Source organism: Cupressus sempervirens, chromosome 9, assembly GCF_028749045.1.
Source record: "Cupressus sempervirens isolate cs-2001-9-10 chromosome 9, ASM2874904v1, whole genome shotgun sequence".
Lineage (NCBI taxonomy): Eukaryota > Viridiplantae > Streptophyta > Pinopsida > Cupressales > Cupressaceae > Cupressus > Cupressus sempervirens.
In genome coordinates this window covers 558,720,637-558,737,162 of record NC_143126.1, presented here as the reverse complement: position 1 = coordinate 558,737,162, position 16,526 = coordinate 558,720,637, and the positions used below count along the sequence as shown (strand labels likewise).

The 16,526-nt window shown below is 34.8% G+C and overlaps 1 protein-coding gene across 2 annotated transcripts in view; it reads left to right on the top strand.

Annotated features, from left to right (window-relative positions):
- Positions 1-16,526, top strand: part of LOC149539872 (mitochondrial ATP-independent inner membrane protease subunit 2-like) — a 68,681-nt gene that overhangs the window by 3,507 nt on the left and 48,648 nt on the right. For both annotated transcript variants that reach the window (XM_089801072.1, XM_089801071.1), the window contains exon 2: positions 14,265-14,437. In XM_089801072.1, the coding sequence (XP_089657198.1) occupies positions 14,265-14,437 (173 nt within the window). The remainder of the gene's footprint in view (positions 1-14,264; positions 14,438-16,526) is intronic.

Here is a 16,526-nt window from a genome sequence, read left to right as displayed (position 1 = left end):
AGCATTTTTTGCTAAAAAAAAATGACGTGATTTGTGGTTGTTTTTCTGAGGCCAACATTTGCTTCTAGACAACTGTTTTTTTCTTGAATCTGGAGCTCATTTTTGAAAGTTCATGGCTTGTTTTTGAGGGCTCTCCTGCTCTTTGATCATTCTTCTGGTCATCTATCTACCTTCAAACCTAGGTCGTAGTCTGTTTTTTGCCATCACTTGCGTGTTTTTAAAATATGTCCCTGCAAATACATTTTGGCTATTGATGGCTCTTTTCTCACCTACAAATGCTGCAATAAGGTTTTTTTTTCCTGCCAAACAGAGCTATCCTCTTAATCATAACTCACGTTTCTTATTAGTTTTTCTCTGCACAAAGCTTTGTAGTTCTGTCACGGCTGCCTAGGGCTTCTGCAAATTTTGACTAGGGTTTTGACCTACACATCAAGTTGAAGTTTTATCCCGCTTACAAAATCTTGGTGGTTTTTTTGAAACCTCAATTACCTTCAGAGTTTTTTGGGTGTCTCAGTTTTCATGCCTAAAATTTTGTGCCATTCGAAATTCTCTTTTGTTTATATATTAGTGGTGGGTTTTTTGAGATTTCAACTGGGTTGTCTTTGGATTTTTTTGGGCATCTCGTTTTCCGTACCTCAATTTTTGTGCCAGCAAGTTCACATTTTAATCTATACTTGTAATTGCCTTTGTAATCAACACATTCACATTTGTGCATTCAACCGTCTAAACCTCTTTTTTTTTGTGTCTCGAAAGTGTGCATCAGCATCTTTGACCAACATTTTGTTGGAAGGCAGTAAAAAATTCACTAGCAAGAATCACAATACCTGGAAGCAGTGCTTGATGACAGTTTTAGAGTACAAGTGTCGACACAATTTTTCTGGGCACGAATAAATGTATCGAGGAAGAAGACACAGAACAAGATAAGTTTGATGAGAAGAATCGAGAACCTGCCATACTCATCAAACTTTTTGTCGCTAATGATCTGCTCTCGCAGGTTCCCTTCAGTCAAACAATTGCAGAAATTTGGAGCTATCTGAAAGGTTTGCATGAAACCTTAGGTAAAAGCCGTGCTTTCTTTCTAACGAACACACTCTTCTTGATCATGATGGATGATCGTATATCTCTACAAGAGCGTCTGAATAAAATCAAGGGTATTTGTGATCAATTGGAAGCCATTGGCTGCAAAATGGAAGAAGACATGTGGTAATCATCCTGAAGAGTCTTCTATTTTCTTATGAACACTTTGTTGAAACTGTCAACATTGGTTCCATGCATTTTGATATTTCGTTTTGTGATCTTTGTATCATGCTTCTACTACAAGATCATTGAAAACAACAATTTGGCAGTAGTATCAGTTCATCTTCTAATAGTCAAGCCTTCTCAGCTAAAACCACAGACTACTTTTTGTTTTCTCTGTCTTCTCAGCAAAATCCTTCTACTCATTCCTCAAAAGGACCAAAGAAGAAAATTGTGACTTAAACTAAAGGGACGTGACTCCTACATACATACCTTAAGCAATCGACACATCATGCAATCAACACAACAGACAAGACAATGATTGGGTAAAACAAGTAAGATAAAACATGCCGGTCAGAGTGTGATTAACAAGGGAGCACGATAAGAATAGTCATTGACTGCAAGACTTTTGCTTAACATAACTGGGGATAAGTCCAATCAACTCCCGTGCTCACACATGTTACTGCAGAAGTACACATGATCACATGCTGACAAAGACATTAAAGCACGATGCAACATTTGGTAACGCCAATATGAAGGACACATAATAGGTTGACATGCCTAGGGAAGAGTACATGCTCAATCACTTAGAGGATGAGCATCTCTAAAATGTGAGAAATATAAGAAGGGAAGTATATAAAAAAGGAACCTCAAATTATGACATATAATTAGAGATATATATAGATATGAGAATATTAGAGATACCATAGAAGGTATATATATATATATATATATAATCAAAGAGAACCTTTAAGTAAGAACCTTATGTTTTAACCGATAGTAGCTATAGAACGTTAACCCTACTTCTTAACTAGGGAGGATAAACACAAGAGTATTACTTCAATGTAAGATTACAAATAACAATCTAATTTGATATCTTAGAAGATTTCCATCATTCGAAATCCCATTCGATATCATGAGTATTGGTCACACAGAATATAGCCATTCGATATTCACCAAGTACTCAAAATGTTATTGATATCACATTTGATAGCAAGAGTATTGGTCTCCCAGAATATCATAGAATATCAATGATACTCATCGAGTACTCAAAAGGTTTTGATATCACATCTGATATCAAGAGTATTGGTCTCCCAAAATATCAATGATAGTCACCAAGTACTCAATACGTTTTGATATCACATTTGATATCAAGAGTATTGATCTCCCAGAATATCAATGGTATTCACCAAGTACTCAAAAGGTTTTGATATCACATCTGATATCAAGAGTATTGGTCCCCTAGAATATCAATAATATTCACCAAGTACTCTTTAAGTAATGGTTTCCTAGAATGTTGAGATGCAAGACATTCACCATATACTAAATTTGTTTGATCTCATAATATAAGTTATTGTAAGATCGTTACCTTATAGTAACTTCTACAAATACAAGTGATATCATTTAGAAGTTGTCACTTCTATATGGTATACAGAGGCCACTATAGTCACACACAAGGACTTTACTCTCTCTGAATATCAATCATCGGAGCTCCTCATTTAACTCCTTCCTGTGATAACATTCTCAGAATAGAAAGGTTAAAGCACATAGCTCTAATGACTAAAAAATGAACATAATATAGTACAATAATTTGATATTCTAAGACTCTATCTTAGAAATTTTAACAAGCTTATTTTACATTTTAATGAATATATTAGGGAACTCCTGCTTAATCCAACATTTCACATGTGTTATGGATATTCTAAAGTTCATTTAGAATGGACATTTCTCTAGATCTACATCAGAATGATTGACTTTGGCGAAGGCTACTTGATGTTTCAGTCTATTAGGGCATTGGAATGCTGAGTGACCATAGTTGTCACATCTAAAGCATTGCATTTTTGAGTAATTTACATGTCTTCTTTTCTTTTTGAATTTAGGTTTCTTCTCTCTATCGACTTGGGTTGCGAGAACCTGAATATCACCTCCAGTAGAAATATCACCTTGAGATATTAACATGTACTCCTCTTGTATGCAGTCATCCTTTAGTCGAGCAAGTTTAGGAAGCTTGGATTGATCACAAATCCCTTGTCTAAAAGTTTTCCATGATGGTGGTAGTCCCTTTACAACTATCATTGCTAATTCTTTCTCATCATAGATTTGACCAATATTAGAGAGTTGGTTCCTTAGTTTTGTGATCCTTAGGAAATATGAAGCTGGTTCCTTAGTTTTTTGATCATTTTAATATTGGAGAGATTGTCTTTCAGAGTTAGAATTCCAGCGGTATTGTTTATCTCAAACATTTCTTCAGGTGCTTTGATTATTTCATGCGCTGTATCCATTCTGAGATAATAGGAAGTAGATGATCCTTAACACCATCCACAATTAATTTCATGGCCCTAGTGTTATCTTTTTCCCATTTGTTCAACTCTTCACTCCCCTTGGTGGTTGGTCAGATTTTTCAAAGAATTGTTTTACGTCATTCTCTTTTAAGGTTAACTTCATTCATACTTTCCACTCAATATTATATGAGTCACCGTCAAGTCTCTCTTCTACTTTTATGCTGCTCATTATTTTGATAGATAAGGAAACTAAGAATATTTAGTGCACTGAATAAATCTAATCAGAATCGTCTCTCTGACCTACTCTAATGCCATGTTAAATTTTGAAGAATAGTTTTATTTTGATTATAAAAATAAACTCAAATCCTTGTAATATATATATGAATCCTTTAATGGAACAATCAAAACATATATATATTAATTTGATTATAATTATATTTATATATATTTTGAAACTTAAATATATATTCTTGTCCTTAGAGATATATCTAACTCTGTACACAAGGGTGACTTTAGTCATTGATTTAATCGAGATACCTTTTAATTGAGATTCTTCTTCTTTTTATGTCCCGAAGAGAAGGTATGACACATATTAAATATGACTCAAACTAAAGGGACATGACTCCTACATACATCACTTAAGCAATTGATGCATCATGCAATCGACACAATAGACAAGGGAATGATCGGGTAAAACAAGTAAGATAAGACGCGCCAGTCAAGGTGTGATTAACAAGGGAGCATGGTAAGAATGGTCATTGATTGCAAGATTTTCGCTTAACATAATTGGGGATAAGTCCGATCAACTCTTGTACTCACACATGTTACTGTAGAAGTACGCCTGAGCGCATGTTGACAAAGACATTAAAGCCCAATGTAACATTTGGTAATGCCACTATGAAGGACACATAACAGGTTGACATGCCTAGGGAAGAGTACATGCTCGATCACTTAGAGGATGGGCATCTCTAAAATGTGACAAATACAAGAAGGGAAGTATATAAAAAAGAAACCCTCGAATTATGACATATATATATATATATATATTTTCAACCAAAGAGAACCTTTAAGCTATAAAACATTAACATGTGGACCTATGGCTACTCTTGTTACTGGGTCTAGGTATTTTATTACTTCTTATTAATGATTTGAGTCATAAAATGTGCATGTATTTCCTTTGTAAAAAATTAGAAGTGTTTGTTGTATTTCAAAAGTTCAAATCATTTCTAGAAAGAGTCTGGGCAACATATTATTACTCTTAGAACTTGGCTGTGAGATTTGTACCTTCGTCTTCTCCCATTTCTTTGATCAACATGGCTAAAAATGCCAATTGGCCACATCCTACACCCCTTAGCTAAATGGTATCGTTGAGCGTCAAAACTACACAATCTTCAAATTACTTAATCTATGCTTGAGCCTTGAACACAATCAGGTTTCGAAGAAGTTTTAGGCTGAAGCTGTCCACACTGCCATCTATCTTCTCAATTGCTCTCCTATCTTAGCTGTCAAGAAGCAGATTCTAGAAGAGGTCTAGTCGGGTCGTAAGCCCAAAATGAGTCATCTCAAATTTTTTGGCTCCACTACATTTGTTTGGATTCCTGATGCTAAACGCACCAAGTTGGATGCCAAGAGCCAACAAATCATGCTAATTGGCTATAGTGATAAACACAAAGCTTACTGCTTGTTTGACATCGAGACTAATCATCTCATCTTCAACCATGATGTGGATTTTGATGAGGATCAAGGCCATTTCAAGTCTCTTCTCTAGTTAATTAAATCAGCAGATCAGTCTCTCTAAGCTTAAGACTTGGATATCCATCTTCCATTATGTCCACTTGATGGGAGGGCTTCAATTGAGAAGGATCCAATTGTTCCTGTTTCTGCCTCTCCACCAGTTGCCTCTTCTAGAGTCTCACCTAGACATGCAGTCACACCACCTGATTTTTCTTAGGATTCATCTGATCTTTTGTTTGATGATGATCTTGTTGCACCTCTTGCTTTTGATATCGATACTTCTACTCTATGGCCTAATTGGGGAGCTAAGACGATTGGCGATCTTCATGTTGATGAGCTCATAGAGGGTAAATTGCTCAGAAAATAAGGTAGAAGGATGAGTCAAAGGCATACTAGCTTGCACATTCTCAATTAAGTCCTTGATTTTAATGCTTACCCTTCTTTGTGCAATCTAGTTGCCTCAAGTTCTTGTTCTTGTATTATTTTTTTGCAACATTTGACCCCTTGACCACCTATCCAAAAAAATATGGCAATAGACTCTAGCATAGCTGCGATAATGTTTTTAGCACAAATGACACTCCTGTTCTGTACTACCCTGAAATGTTTTCTTATCTTTGTCTACTCTTGTGGCAAATTGGAGGAGAGGTTTCTTGGGATTGAATGGGCCTTTTGCAAACTCTCTAAGGGCTTGGGAAGGGTGCTCAAACTGGTTAGAGGTTTCTGTTCTTGCTACATCCAAACTAGTTAAAGATCCCCCTATGGCTGCCCTAGTACTAGGTCTTTTTCTTTGAGAAATTTGAGTTTCTTGCATTGCAACATCCATGCTACCACCACTTCCCTCACTCTCACAGCTGCTCATGATTATGAAATGTAAAACAATGCTGCAAATTCAAAAAAAAAAATAGTATCTTGCTCAAAATGACTTCCCTATGTGTTGCAAAGCAAATGGAAAATGAAAAAAAAATGACCACAAACTTGCAATAAGCAAATGTATAATGAAAAATATACTTGGAATGAAAAAGATTTGGTGGCAAAACTTCCTCTTGCAACTCCAAAATGCATAATGAAAAATATATTTTGAATGAAGAAGATTTGGTGGCAAAACTTCCTCTTGAAACTCCAAAATGAAAAACTTCTTCACTGGCTGCTACTGCTTTAAGCTTTTCTTCTTGGCAAATCTTGTAAAATGAACAATATTTTACCTTTTTGGTCTTTTATCTCTTGAAATAGGGTTTGCATCATTGTATTACCTTTTCTCTACCATGTGAGGCCAACCAAATGAAGCAACAAGTTTAAAATATGGCCCTTTTCAGTGTTTGGCAATCACTTAATGTGCTGGACTACCGGGGACAAATCTATCCCAGGGAGGGAAGGTTGAAGGATGACCTTGTCATCCTTGGTATGGATTTTCATACCCTTGTTTCCTACAGCCTTTAAAAAGGCATTTTGGGGACATTACTGGATTTCTTAAAACAGAAACAGCTTTGGGTATGACAAACATCCGTTCCCATATCCCCATACCATACCAGGGATGGGAGCCTGTCTGAAAATGTAGGGTACCCATGGAGCATAGTCTTTAAGTTGTTTAGTAACGTTCTATTTTGTCTTCAGTTCTCAATCGTTTCTGTTGTAGAAAGATCTTGTAATTGTTTGTTTAGGGAGTATTCCTCTCCTTTGTTTAATATTAAATATCAATTGATTATAATTTCATGGTACTAAAACAGATGTTGGTTTTTGGCAAATTTTTACAATAATTTATGTGTTTTAATAATCTTGAATTTTCGATAAGTTTTTTCCCTGATTTTTTTGAAACAAAAATCATGAGGTTTTTTAGCTGATCTTTTGATAGATTATGAACTTTGTGGTTTTTCCTGAACATTTTGCAATGAATTTTTTTGAAGATTTTCGCTCAATTTTTTAAATAAATTCAAGGGTTTTTAGATTTTTGCATGTTTTAAAACAAATATTGTGGATAATATTGTTCTCTTTGCTGTTTTCTCAATACAAAAATGAAATTCTTAAGATTCACAAGGGTTCTTTCTTCTTGTGATTGAGGGTGGTGGTTTTTTCTGATCATAGAAGGCTTTTGAAACAAAAATCATGAGGTTTTTTAGCGGATTTTTTGATAGATTATGAACTTTGTGGTTTTTCCTGAACATTTTGCAATGAATTTTTTTGAAGATTTTCGTTCAATTTTTTAAATAAATTCAAGGGTTTTTAGATTTTTGCATGTTTTGAAACAAATATTGTGGATAATATTGTTCTCTTTGCTGTTTCCTCACTACAAAAATGAAATTCTTAAGATTCACAAGGGTTCTTTCTTCTTGTGATTGAGGGTGGTGGTTTTTTTCTGATCATAGAAGGCTTTTGCATGATTTTTTATTCAAAAAATTGTATGATTTTTTTCCTCAAAATTGTTGGTTTTTTGGCTTCTTTTTGACAAAATTGTGGTTCTTTAACTATTTATTCTACAACAAGGTTTTTTGATGACTTGTCACAAAATTTTGCAACAATCTAGGGTTTGATGATTTTTCCACAAAGTTATGATGCTGGTTTATAGCAGTCAGCTTCTTTTAACAATTTTTGCCAAAATTATGGTTTATGAGTTTCTTTTGGAGTAGTTAGTAGAAGATCATTAAGAGAGGGTATTAAAGCAATATTTTAATTTTTATTATAAAGGTCATGTAAGCAACATTCATTTAAGTCAATTAGTTATCTTTTAGTAAATTTATGTTCTTTAGGTTGTTTAGTTAGATTAGTAACTTTCTATAATGTCTTTGGTTCTTCATCATTTCTGTTATGGAAAGATTTTGTAATTTCTTATTTACGGAGTATTCCTCTTCTCTTTTTTAACATTGAATATCGACTGATTATCATTTTAGAAACTTAATATTGAATATTGATCAATTATCATTTTAGAAACGTACAAACTTTTATATTAGTCTAGAAAAGAAAGAAACAATTCAAATGTGGAAGTAGCCACCAATCAACATTATAAATAGTAATAGAATCATAACTACTATTGAACATTTGGAGTCTTGCTTGAAATTAGGGAGCTCCAAAACCAAGAAAGTAAACAAAAAGTTAGAAACTAAATTATGAATCGACCTAAATAATCAACTTGACATTGGAATGAAGAGTCATCTTGCATTAGGTTGTAACGTTTTGAGGAAGAATTCAATTGTTGTTCAACTATTTGAGCCGTTATTCACAAAAAAATCATTAGAACGCCCAAAGGCAACAACGGATCTACCAAATGAAACAATTCCTTCATTAAAGTGTCCAAGAGAAAAGGATCAATCCTGCTTAAGGCCTTGGGAGAAGTTTCCTTGCTTGTTGCTAGGGGAGAAGTTGACTCAATTGTTGCTGGAGAAGAACTGCAAAGCAAACAAGTTGGAACCTTTGCTAAAGATTTAGTTTCTAAAGAAACAAGAGCCTCAAGAGTTGAAAAATTGTCAAAAAGAGTAGGTTACTGATGTGGTTTGTCCCCTTTCCACCATGTAGCCTCTTCCATAGAAATAAACTTGTTTTCCATAGAGAAAGCTATAGGGCAAGCATTTGTGAAGTGTTTCATCGTGTTATATGATCTGCACTGGAATGCAACACTTTTATAGTTTAAACTGCATATGAATTCTATTACTTGTTTTGACCTTAATTACTATTCATAAATTGTTGGATGGAACCACTTCCACAAGGATTTGTGCAAAGTTGATTTTGTTGACATCTATATAGTAGAATATGATTTTATTACTATTTAATTGTCATTTTTGTATAATATGTAAAATATGTAGATAAGATTGTTTATTCGATCTTCAATTTCTTAGTAGAAACTTGTTAATTTTGTATTCTTGTAAATTCTATGTAATGATCTGTTTGATTATTTGTTAATACAACAAATATTTTACGTAGTACTTCTCAGTAATATGGTATGAATGCCTTGAAGATTAAGAATTTGTTTTTTCTATAGTTTTGATTTTCGAGCTTCTCCTTGTTTTAGAAAAATAAATTTGTACGACCATTTTCTTGCAGGGTCGTATTTGAAGACAGCAAGCTCTTTTTTTGAGTTGAGGATTTTTTTGAGCTCAAATAAACTTGTTTTTGCTTGCTCATGCGACCAGATTTGTGGTCGATTCTTCCATTCACGACCAATCTTTGGGCATTTTTTTGCAAACACAAGCCTATGTCTTTCTTTCTTTGGTTTTGTGATCCTGTTTATGAGGTCATTTCTTTGCAAATTGCGACGCCATTTCCAAACATTTCACCATGCGACCATTGATTTCTTCAAGTTGTGACAAGATTTGCTAGTGATTTTGGAAAAAAAGTACAGCCATTTTTGGGCATTTTGACTTGTTCTTTGGTTGATTTCTTCTGATCCTCAATTGCCTAGGGGTTCTAGAAACCCTCTATATTTGCTTTGTAGCCAAGTCTTTGATTTTAAGGTTTCTCTTGCAGTAGTTTGCCATTTTTGAAGATTTTTTGCAACTGGCTATTTTTGTCAGAACTTTTTGGCCCGAATTAAAATATTACTTTAGATTCTTGGTGGGTTTTTCGAAACCTCAACTAGGTCATCGTCAAAATTTTGTGGGAGTCTTGGTTTTCCTACCTCAAATTTTGTGCCAATCAAAAAATATTTTGTTTATAGCTTTATAGAGAGTTTTTCTCGAAATCTATGCTAGTTGTACTTCATTGTTTTTTGCAGTCTATAGTGTACCTACATCTGCCTTTGATTTTAGCATTGGGATTAGTTTTCAGATTTTGTGATATTGCCTTTTCGTTTTTCTATTTTAGTGCATTGGGAAATGTGCAAGATGGTGTTGTTGACAAACTTAATGTTGGAAGGTAGTCATATTCTCAATGACAAAACTATTAACAACTAAAAGCAGTGCATGTTGACAATCTTTGAATATTGTCGCCTTGATGATCTTGTTTTGGGAATAGACTTGTCCTACCACAACTGGATTAGACTAGGACAAGGTTGATGATCGGAATTGAGAATCCGCATGCATCTGAAGTTCTCTGTCACATATGAATAGTTGCTAGAGATTCCTTTTGGCAAGTCAACATAAAAATTTTGGAAGCATCTAAAGGAGTTGCATGAGACATCTAATAAGAACCACACATTCTTCCTAAAGAACCATTTGTTTTCCATCATGATGGATGAATATATGTCCTTACATTAGCATCTCATAGAGATTAAGGGCATTTGATATCAACTTGAAGCTATTGGTCAAAAAATATAGGAAGAAGATATGGTAGTCATCACCTTGAAGAGTCTATATTATTTCGACTAATGTTGATTTAAAATTTCCACAGTTGTGCAACAAACTTATTTAGCAGGATTGTTGGAAACAATAGTTTGGTAGCAGTGCCAATTTTTCCTCTTTAGAGCAAGCCTTTGCAGCTAAATCCTTTCACAAGGATAAAGGCAAATCTAAGTTATCTCGGTCATTTTAGCATAAGGGCTTCAGTCAGTCTCAAAATGACTCGAAGAAGAAGATGGTTTAGTGTAATTATTGTCATAAATATGGCCATATGATCAAGTATTGTTGTAATTGTTTGGCTTCCAAATACTAGAAGCAAGGAGGGCTTCGGCTTAAAGCCAATGTTGCTGAGCATATAGAGCAGAAAGAGTTTGCTTTTTACACCTTTATGGCTTAAAGACATACAGACCATGTGAAATCTTCTGCTTGGTAAATAGATTTTGGTGCATTTTGGCATTTCACTCAATAGGCATGATTGGTTTATAGAATTTTCTCCCTATACTAATTTAGTTATATTTGGAAGAGGTGAAAAATATACCAATGTCGACAAGGGCAATGTTGGATATAACCTGGTAGGAGGAATCTTATATTCCAAATTGTATTCTACATAAGTGGTGAAATATGCACTATTGTAGTTGTTGGCATTGAGGATCATGGTCTATATAAACTTATAGATATAGGTGATTCTGATGAGCATCCCTTAGCTGTGAAGCCATCTTCTATTAAAGTCTTTGGCATTTGCGATATGGTCACTTGAACATTCATTATCTTATTTAGCTTGTTCGGGAAGATTTAATACATGGCCTACCTCAAAGTCAAACCCAAAATCAACGAGTTTGTGTAGCTTGTCAGGATGGGAAGTAGGACAAGCCACCATTCAAGGATGGTGACTCATGGTGAGCCTCTAATGCACCATAGTTGGTCCATGCTGATGTATGTGGTCCAATGAATACTTCTTTTCTTATTGGGTGCAGGTATTTCGTGCTTTTCATTTTGCTACTTTCTTCACTTTCTATGATATACATGGCATCGTCTGTTAACCACACCATACGTCCCTCAACAAAACGATGTTCTAGAATGTCGCAACCACACCATTATAGAAATGGCTAGGTCAATGATGGAACACATGAATGTTCCTAAGAAAGATTGGGTATAAGTAGTGTTTACTATGATCTGTCTTCCTAATTGGTTTCCCACACATGCTGTTAAAGGGAAGATTCTTGAGTAAGCTTGGACTAGCTGCAAATCTAGGATCAACAGTCTGAAAGTTTTTGGCTCTTTAGCATATGTATGGATTCCATATGCCAAGTGCTCCAAGTTGGATTCCAAGAGGCAAAAGCTTATGTTTACAAGATACAATGACAACCATAAGGCTTACCGACTGATTGATGTAGACATTGATTGTCTTATCTTTAGTTGTGATGTTGTCTTTGATGAAGAATGAGGACAATTTTAGGTTTCCTTGTCTGAGTACAATTTTGAGGATCAACCTTTGAAGGCTTTTGATTTGGGTGTTTCTCTTCTGTTTGGTTCACCTAATGGGAGGGATGATGCAGATTTTCTATTTAATGGTGCGCTACGTAACTTTCCTTCGGATGATGCTAATCTTCCACTGATTCCAAATCATCTTCCACCTCTTGTGCTAATTATTGCCTGTCCATACGATGTTGGTATATCTACTCTCTAGCCTAAATGGTGGGCTAAGACCATCGGTGATCTTCATCCTGATGAGCTCATCAAGGGTAGATCTTCTAGAAATAAGGGTAAGCATCAACCTACAGTTAACTTTGCTCTCATGGCCAATGTTCATAGTATTAATGAGTCTCAGACATTTGCAGAGGCAAAAGGTATTCTGAAGCAGGATTAGGCAAAGGATGTGGAATACCAGAGTGTTCTGAAGAACAACATCTGAGATCTCTTTGATCTTCCATTAGGGATAAAGTCCATTAGCTGCAAATGGGTGTATAAGGTCAAATATCATGTAGATGGTACCTTAGAGAAATACAAGGTGAGATTAGTTTCTCGAGGATTAACACAATGAGAGAACATTGACCACGAGGAGTCTTTTGCTCCTAATGCCAAGATGAGTACAATTCATCTTCTTCTTGCCATTGTAACTCAGTTTGAATGGAAAGTCCATTAGATGGATGTTAAGAGTGCCTTCCTCAATAGTGATTTGCAAGAAGAATCCTACATGACGTAACCTCTTGGTTTCAAGGTTGCCGACAAAGATCACCAAGTATGTTGACTCAAGAAAGCACTCTGTGGACTCAAACAAGCTCCTCGAGCGTGGTACATCAAGATTGATTAGCACCTAGTTGCTCATGGTTTTTAGTGTAGCCCTTTAGACAGTAATTTTTGTATCAAATACTCAGGTGATGATGTCCTATTTCATGTTGTCTATGTGGATGACTTGATCATTGCTGGTAGTTCAACACATTTGATTGCCGAAATCAAACAAGACCATTGCAAAGATTTTGAGATGACAGATTTGGGGCTTCTCCATTATTGTTTAGGTGTTGAGGTTTGGGAGATTGATGATAGCATTTTTATTTTCCAATCTAAGTATGCCAAGAACTTGCTTGATAGGTTACAAATGTGGGATTGTAAATCTGCTTCCATGCCTATAGAGATAGGGCTGAAGTTGTCAACTTAGACCAATTCTCCTCCTATTGATAAAACCACTTTCAGGGAACTAGTGGGCAGTCTCATCTATCTCATTGGCACTAGAGCTGATCTCAGTTTTGCAATGAGCTACATTTCATGCTTCATGATAGTCCCCAAGGCTGATCATTAGGTAGCAGCGAAGTGTGTGTTGCGTTACTGGAAGGGCACCTCTAATTATGGACTTCTTTACACTAATAGTCATGATCCTAGACTTAGTGGGTTCAAGATTAAGTTTGGGCAGGTTTGGTTGATGATAAGAAATCAACTTGTGGATATGTGTTTAGTTTGGGATCTGGTGCAGTTGCCTGGACTTGTAAAAAGCAACAAGTGATGTCTCTCTCCTTGACAGAAGCAGAGTATCAAGGAGCAGTTAGGGCAGCTTGTGAGGCAGTTTGGCTTCGCCGGATGCTTGCGGATATGCATATATCTCAAGTAGGTCAGACTCCCTTGTTCTTTGATAATTAGGGAGTTCTCAAACTTGCCAAGAATCTGCTCTTCCATGAAAGCACCAAAAATGTGGACATTCATTGTCATTATATTCAACAGTTGGTTGAAGACGAAACAGTTCTGTTGCAGTATGTCCAACTATGGATCAGACTGCAGACATTCTCACCAAGCCTCTTGGCCCAGATAAGTTTGCTAAATTCATTCTCAGCAAGCCTCTTGCTGAGATAAGTTTGCTAAATTCAGTGCGGAGGTTGGTGTTGTTGATAGATTGACCAGTAAGGGAGGGTATTAGAATATCATTTTGTTGGTATTTAATGGTCATTTTTGTATTATTAACTAAGAAAATTCGGCCTCGTCAAAAGTGGATAGCTGGTATTAACATCCTTTAGTAGGTTTGAAGAATGTTGACATTTTTGAATATCAAAACTCTGCCATTTTTGTTGTTACCTCATTTTAAGTCTTTTTACGGTTGCTTCCATCTTACCTATAGGGTGTGGAAAATATGTCTGATGAATAAAGGTTTTAAAAATTCTAGAAATTCTTTTGAGCTTTATGAGCTAAATTACTTTTATTATATGCAATGGTTACCTTTTTCCAATTGCAAACACTTACTTGATATAATGAATGTGTTCTGCAGAACTACAAAATAGGTGAAATTACAGACAAGCAAGTGAATGAAAATGTATTTAAGAATGTGTTCCAAGGAAAGTTGACATATTTGCATTATAGCAAAGGGGAAGAGATGGCACCTACCGTGTCAAGCCATGGTGGGACTCTGCTTGTTCGAAGACTACCTACTGCAGATCCAAAGTATGCACTGTTTCTCCAAAATGATTTAAATTTCTTATGTACAGTAATCTATCAGTATATGGTCTTTTATTGTATGTCAGTTCACTATATTGTTAGAGACAAATAATCACCCTTTCAAAATTGAAAGAGTTTTCTACAAATTCTTATTCTGAAACTATCATAACAACTTTTAGTAGATAATCATTTTTTTGTGGATTCTCTGAGAGATGATTGACCACTAAGTTGCTATTCTGTTTCTATTCTTTTTAATATTTAATTTTTAATTTTTAATTTTGTGATTCACGAGGACACACAATGATGAGTTTTATAAAGCTTAAACTATGTTTCATTTCTATTGTTTCTCACCTAAAATATCTTATAGCTCTATCTTATTTCATATTTTATGCAAGTAAATTTTTGAAAGAAAATTAGAATTGGGCACCAAATCTGACTAGAAATATATAATTTGTTTTCAAGTATATTCAGTCTCAACATGCTTACATATGAATATTTTTTCCTGTTTTGGCATTAATCACCATTTAATGCAGATGCTTTTCTTCATTCCTGAAGACTGAATTTTCTGTTTGAATGAATATATTTTATGTCAACATTTTATTATTAGAGTAAGAAACATGATAAATATTAGCTTTTATGATGAGAGGTAGTAAAAGAGAAAATGTTTCTAGGAACACACTACTCTCACACCTTTCATGTTATAGTGTCTAGAAAGTAGAATCTCAAGTAAGAGTTACAAAGTTGTATCCAACAAGGGTAAGATTGACAACTAAGAAAGCATAGAATGAGAACTTATCTTAAAAAAAGTATATTCTTGACATTATCTTACTCACTTAATTGTCCATTATAAAGTAATATTACAATATTACTATAATACCCTCCCTTAATTGTCAATCTACAAATAATACAAAGCTTTTTAATTTTTTTTTACAATATTGTCAAGGATATAGGGCTTGTTACTAATGTTTGAAGTCTGGTCCCTAATTGGGCAATGTGACATTACCAATCCATCTTTTACAAGTTGCCATGTGAAATGACAGAAACTTCCACATGTTAGGAATGCTTGTTTAATACTAAATTCTTGGCAAGCTTTAGTACCTTGGGATTGTAAGAAAATTAGGGCGAAGGCTCTACTTGAGATGTGATTATTAAAACATCCTCAAATGTGACATTGTCACACATGCTACTATGACTATTCCTTGATACTTTGCTTCTATTAAGGAAAGAGCTACTCGCTGCTACAACTTACTGCACCCATACCAAGGCTGAAAATACATCTAGAAGTGGATTTCCTGTCATTAACAGATTCTGTCCAAACTAAATTTGAAAACCTCACCATCCTAGGATCTTTTCTTTTGCTATATAGAATGCCAAAGTCAAGTGTTTCTTTCACATATCTCAACAATTGCTTCACTCCAACTCAATGTTATACTTTTGTTAATGTCTCCTATTAGAGACTGAACTGGGTTAGTCATTATTATAAAAGATGAATACATATATGTAATTCCATTTTGTTGTGGAAAGAATCCTAAACATCAGTATAGTTAATATAATATACAAGTAGGATTCTCTTAGGGCCCGTTTGGCTGCTGGAATCAGCAACTGCAGCATTTATCTAATTCTGGAATCTGTCAAATGCTGGATTTGTTATTCCAGTATTTGGTTTTGGGAATATGATTGGATCCGTTTGGTTCACCTGGATGTAATGTCCTTACTCAAATTTGATTGAAAACTTATGATATTTGGCCTTGGTAATTTTGTCAAACACTTCACATACAAGGGTCATATGACTGATATAGTATTTTAGTTTGCTTTAATGACTCTTTCTTCAATTTGCATCAATGAGAATATTTTGCAAGAAGACACAAAATTGACTACACAATGACCTGACATGAACGTGCAACTTATTTTGACAATATTCAATGCATATATGTAACTAAAAAACTACTTGCAATATGCTGTTACAGCAAATAGTAATTATGACAAACACTTGGATACAACCTATGATGGTGTTAATGCATTTATAGCCAATTGGCATTAATACAAACACTTGGTATGCAGAATTATAACATTATTTATGCCAAAAAGAGAACCT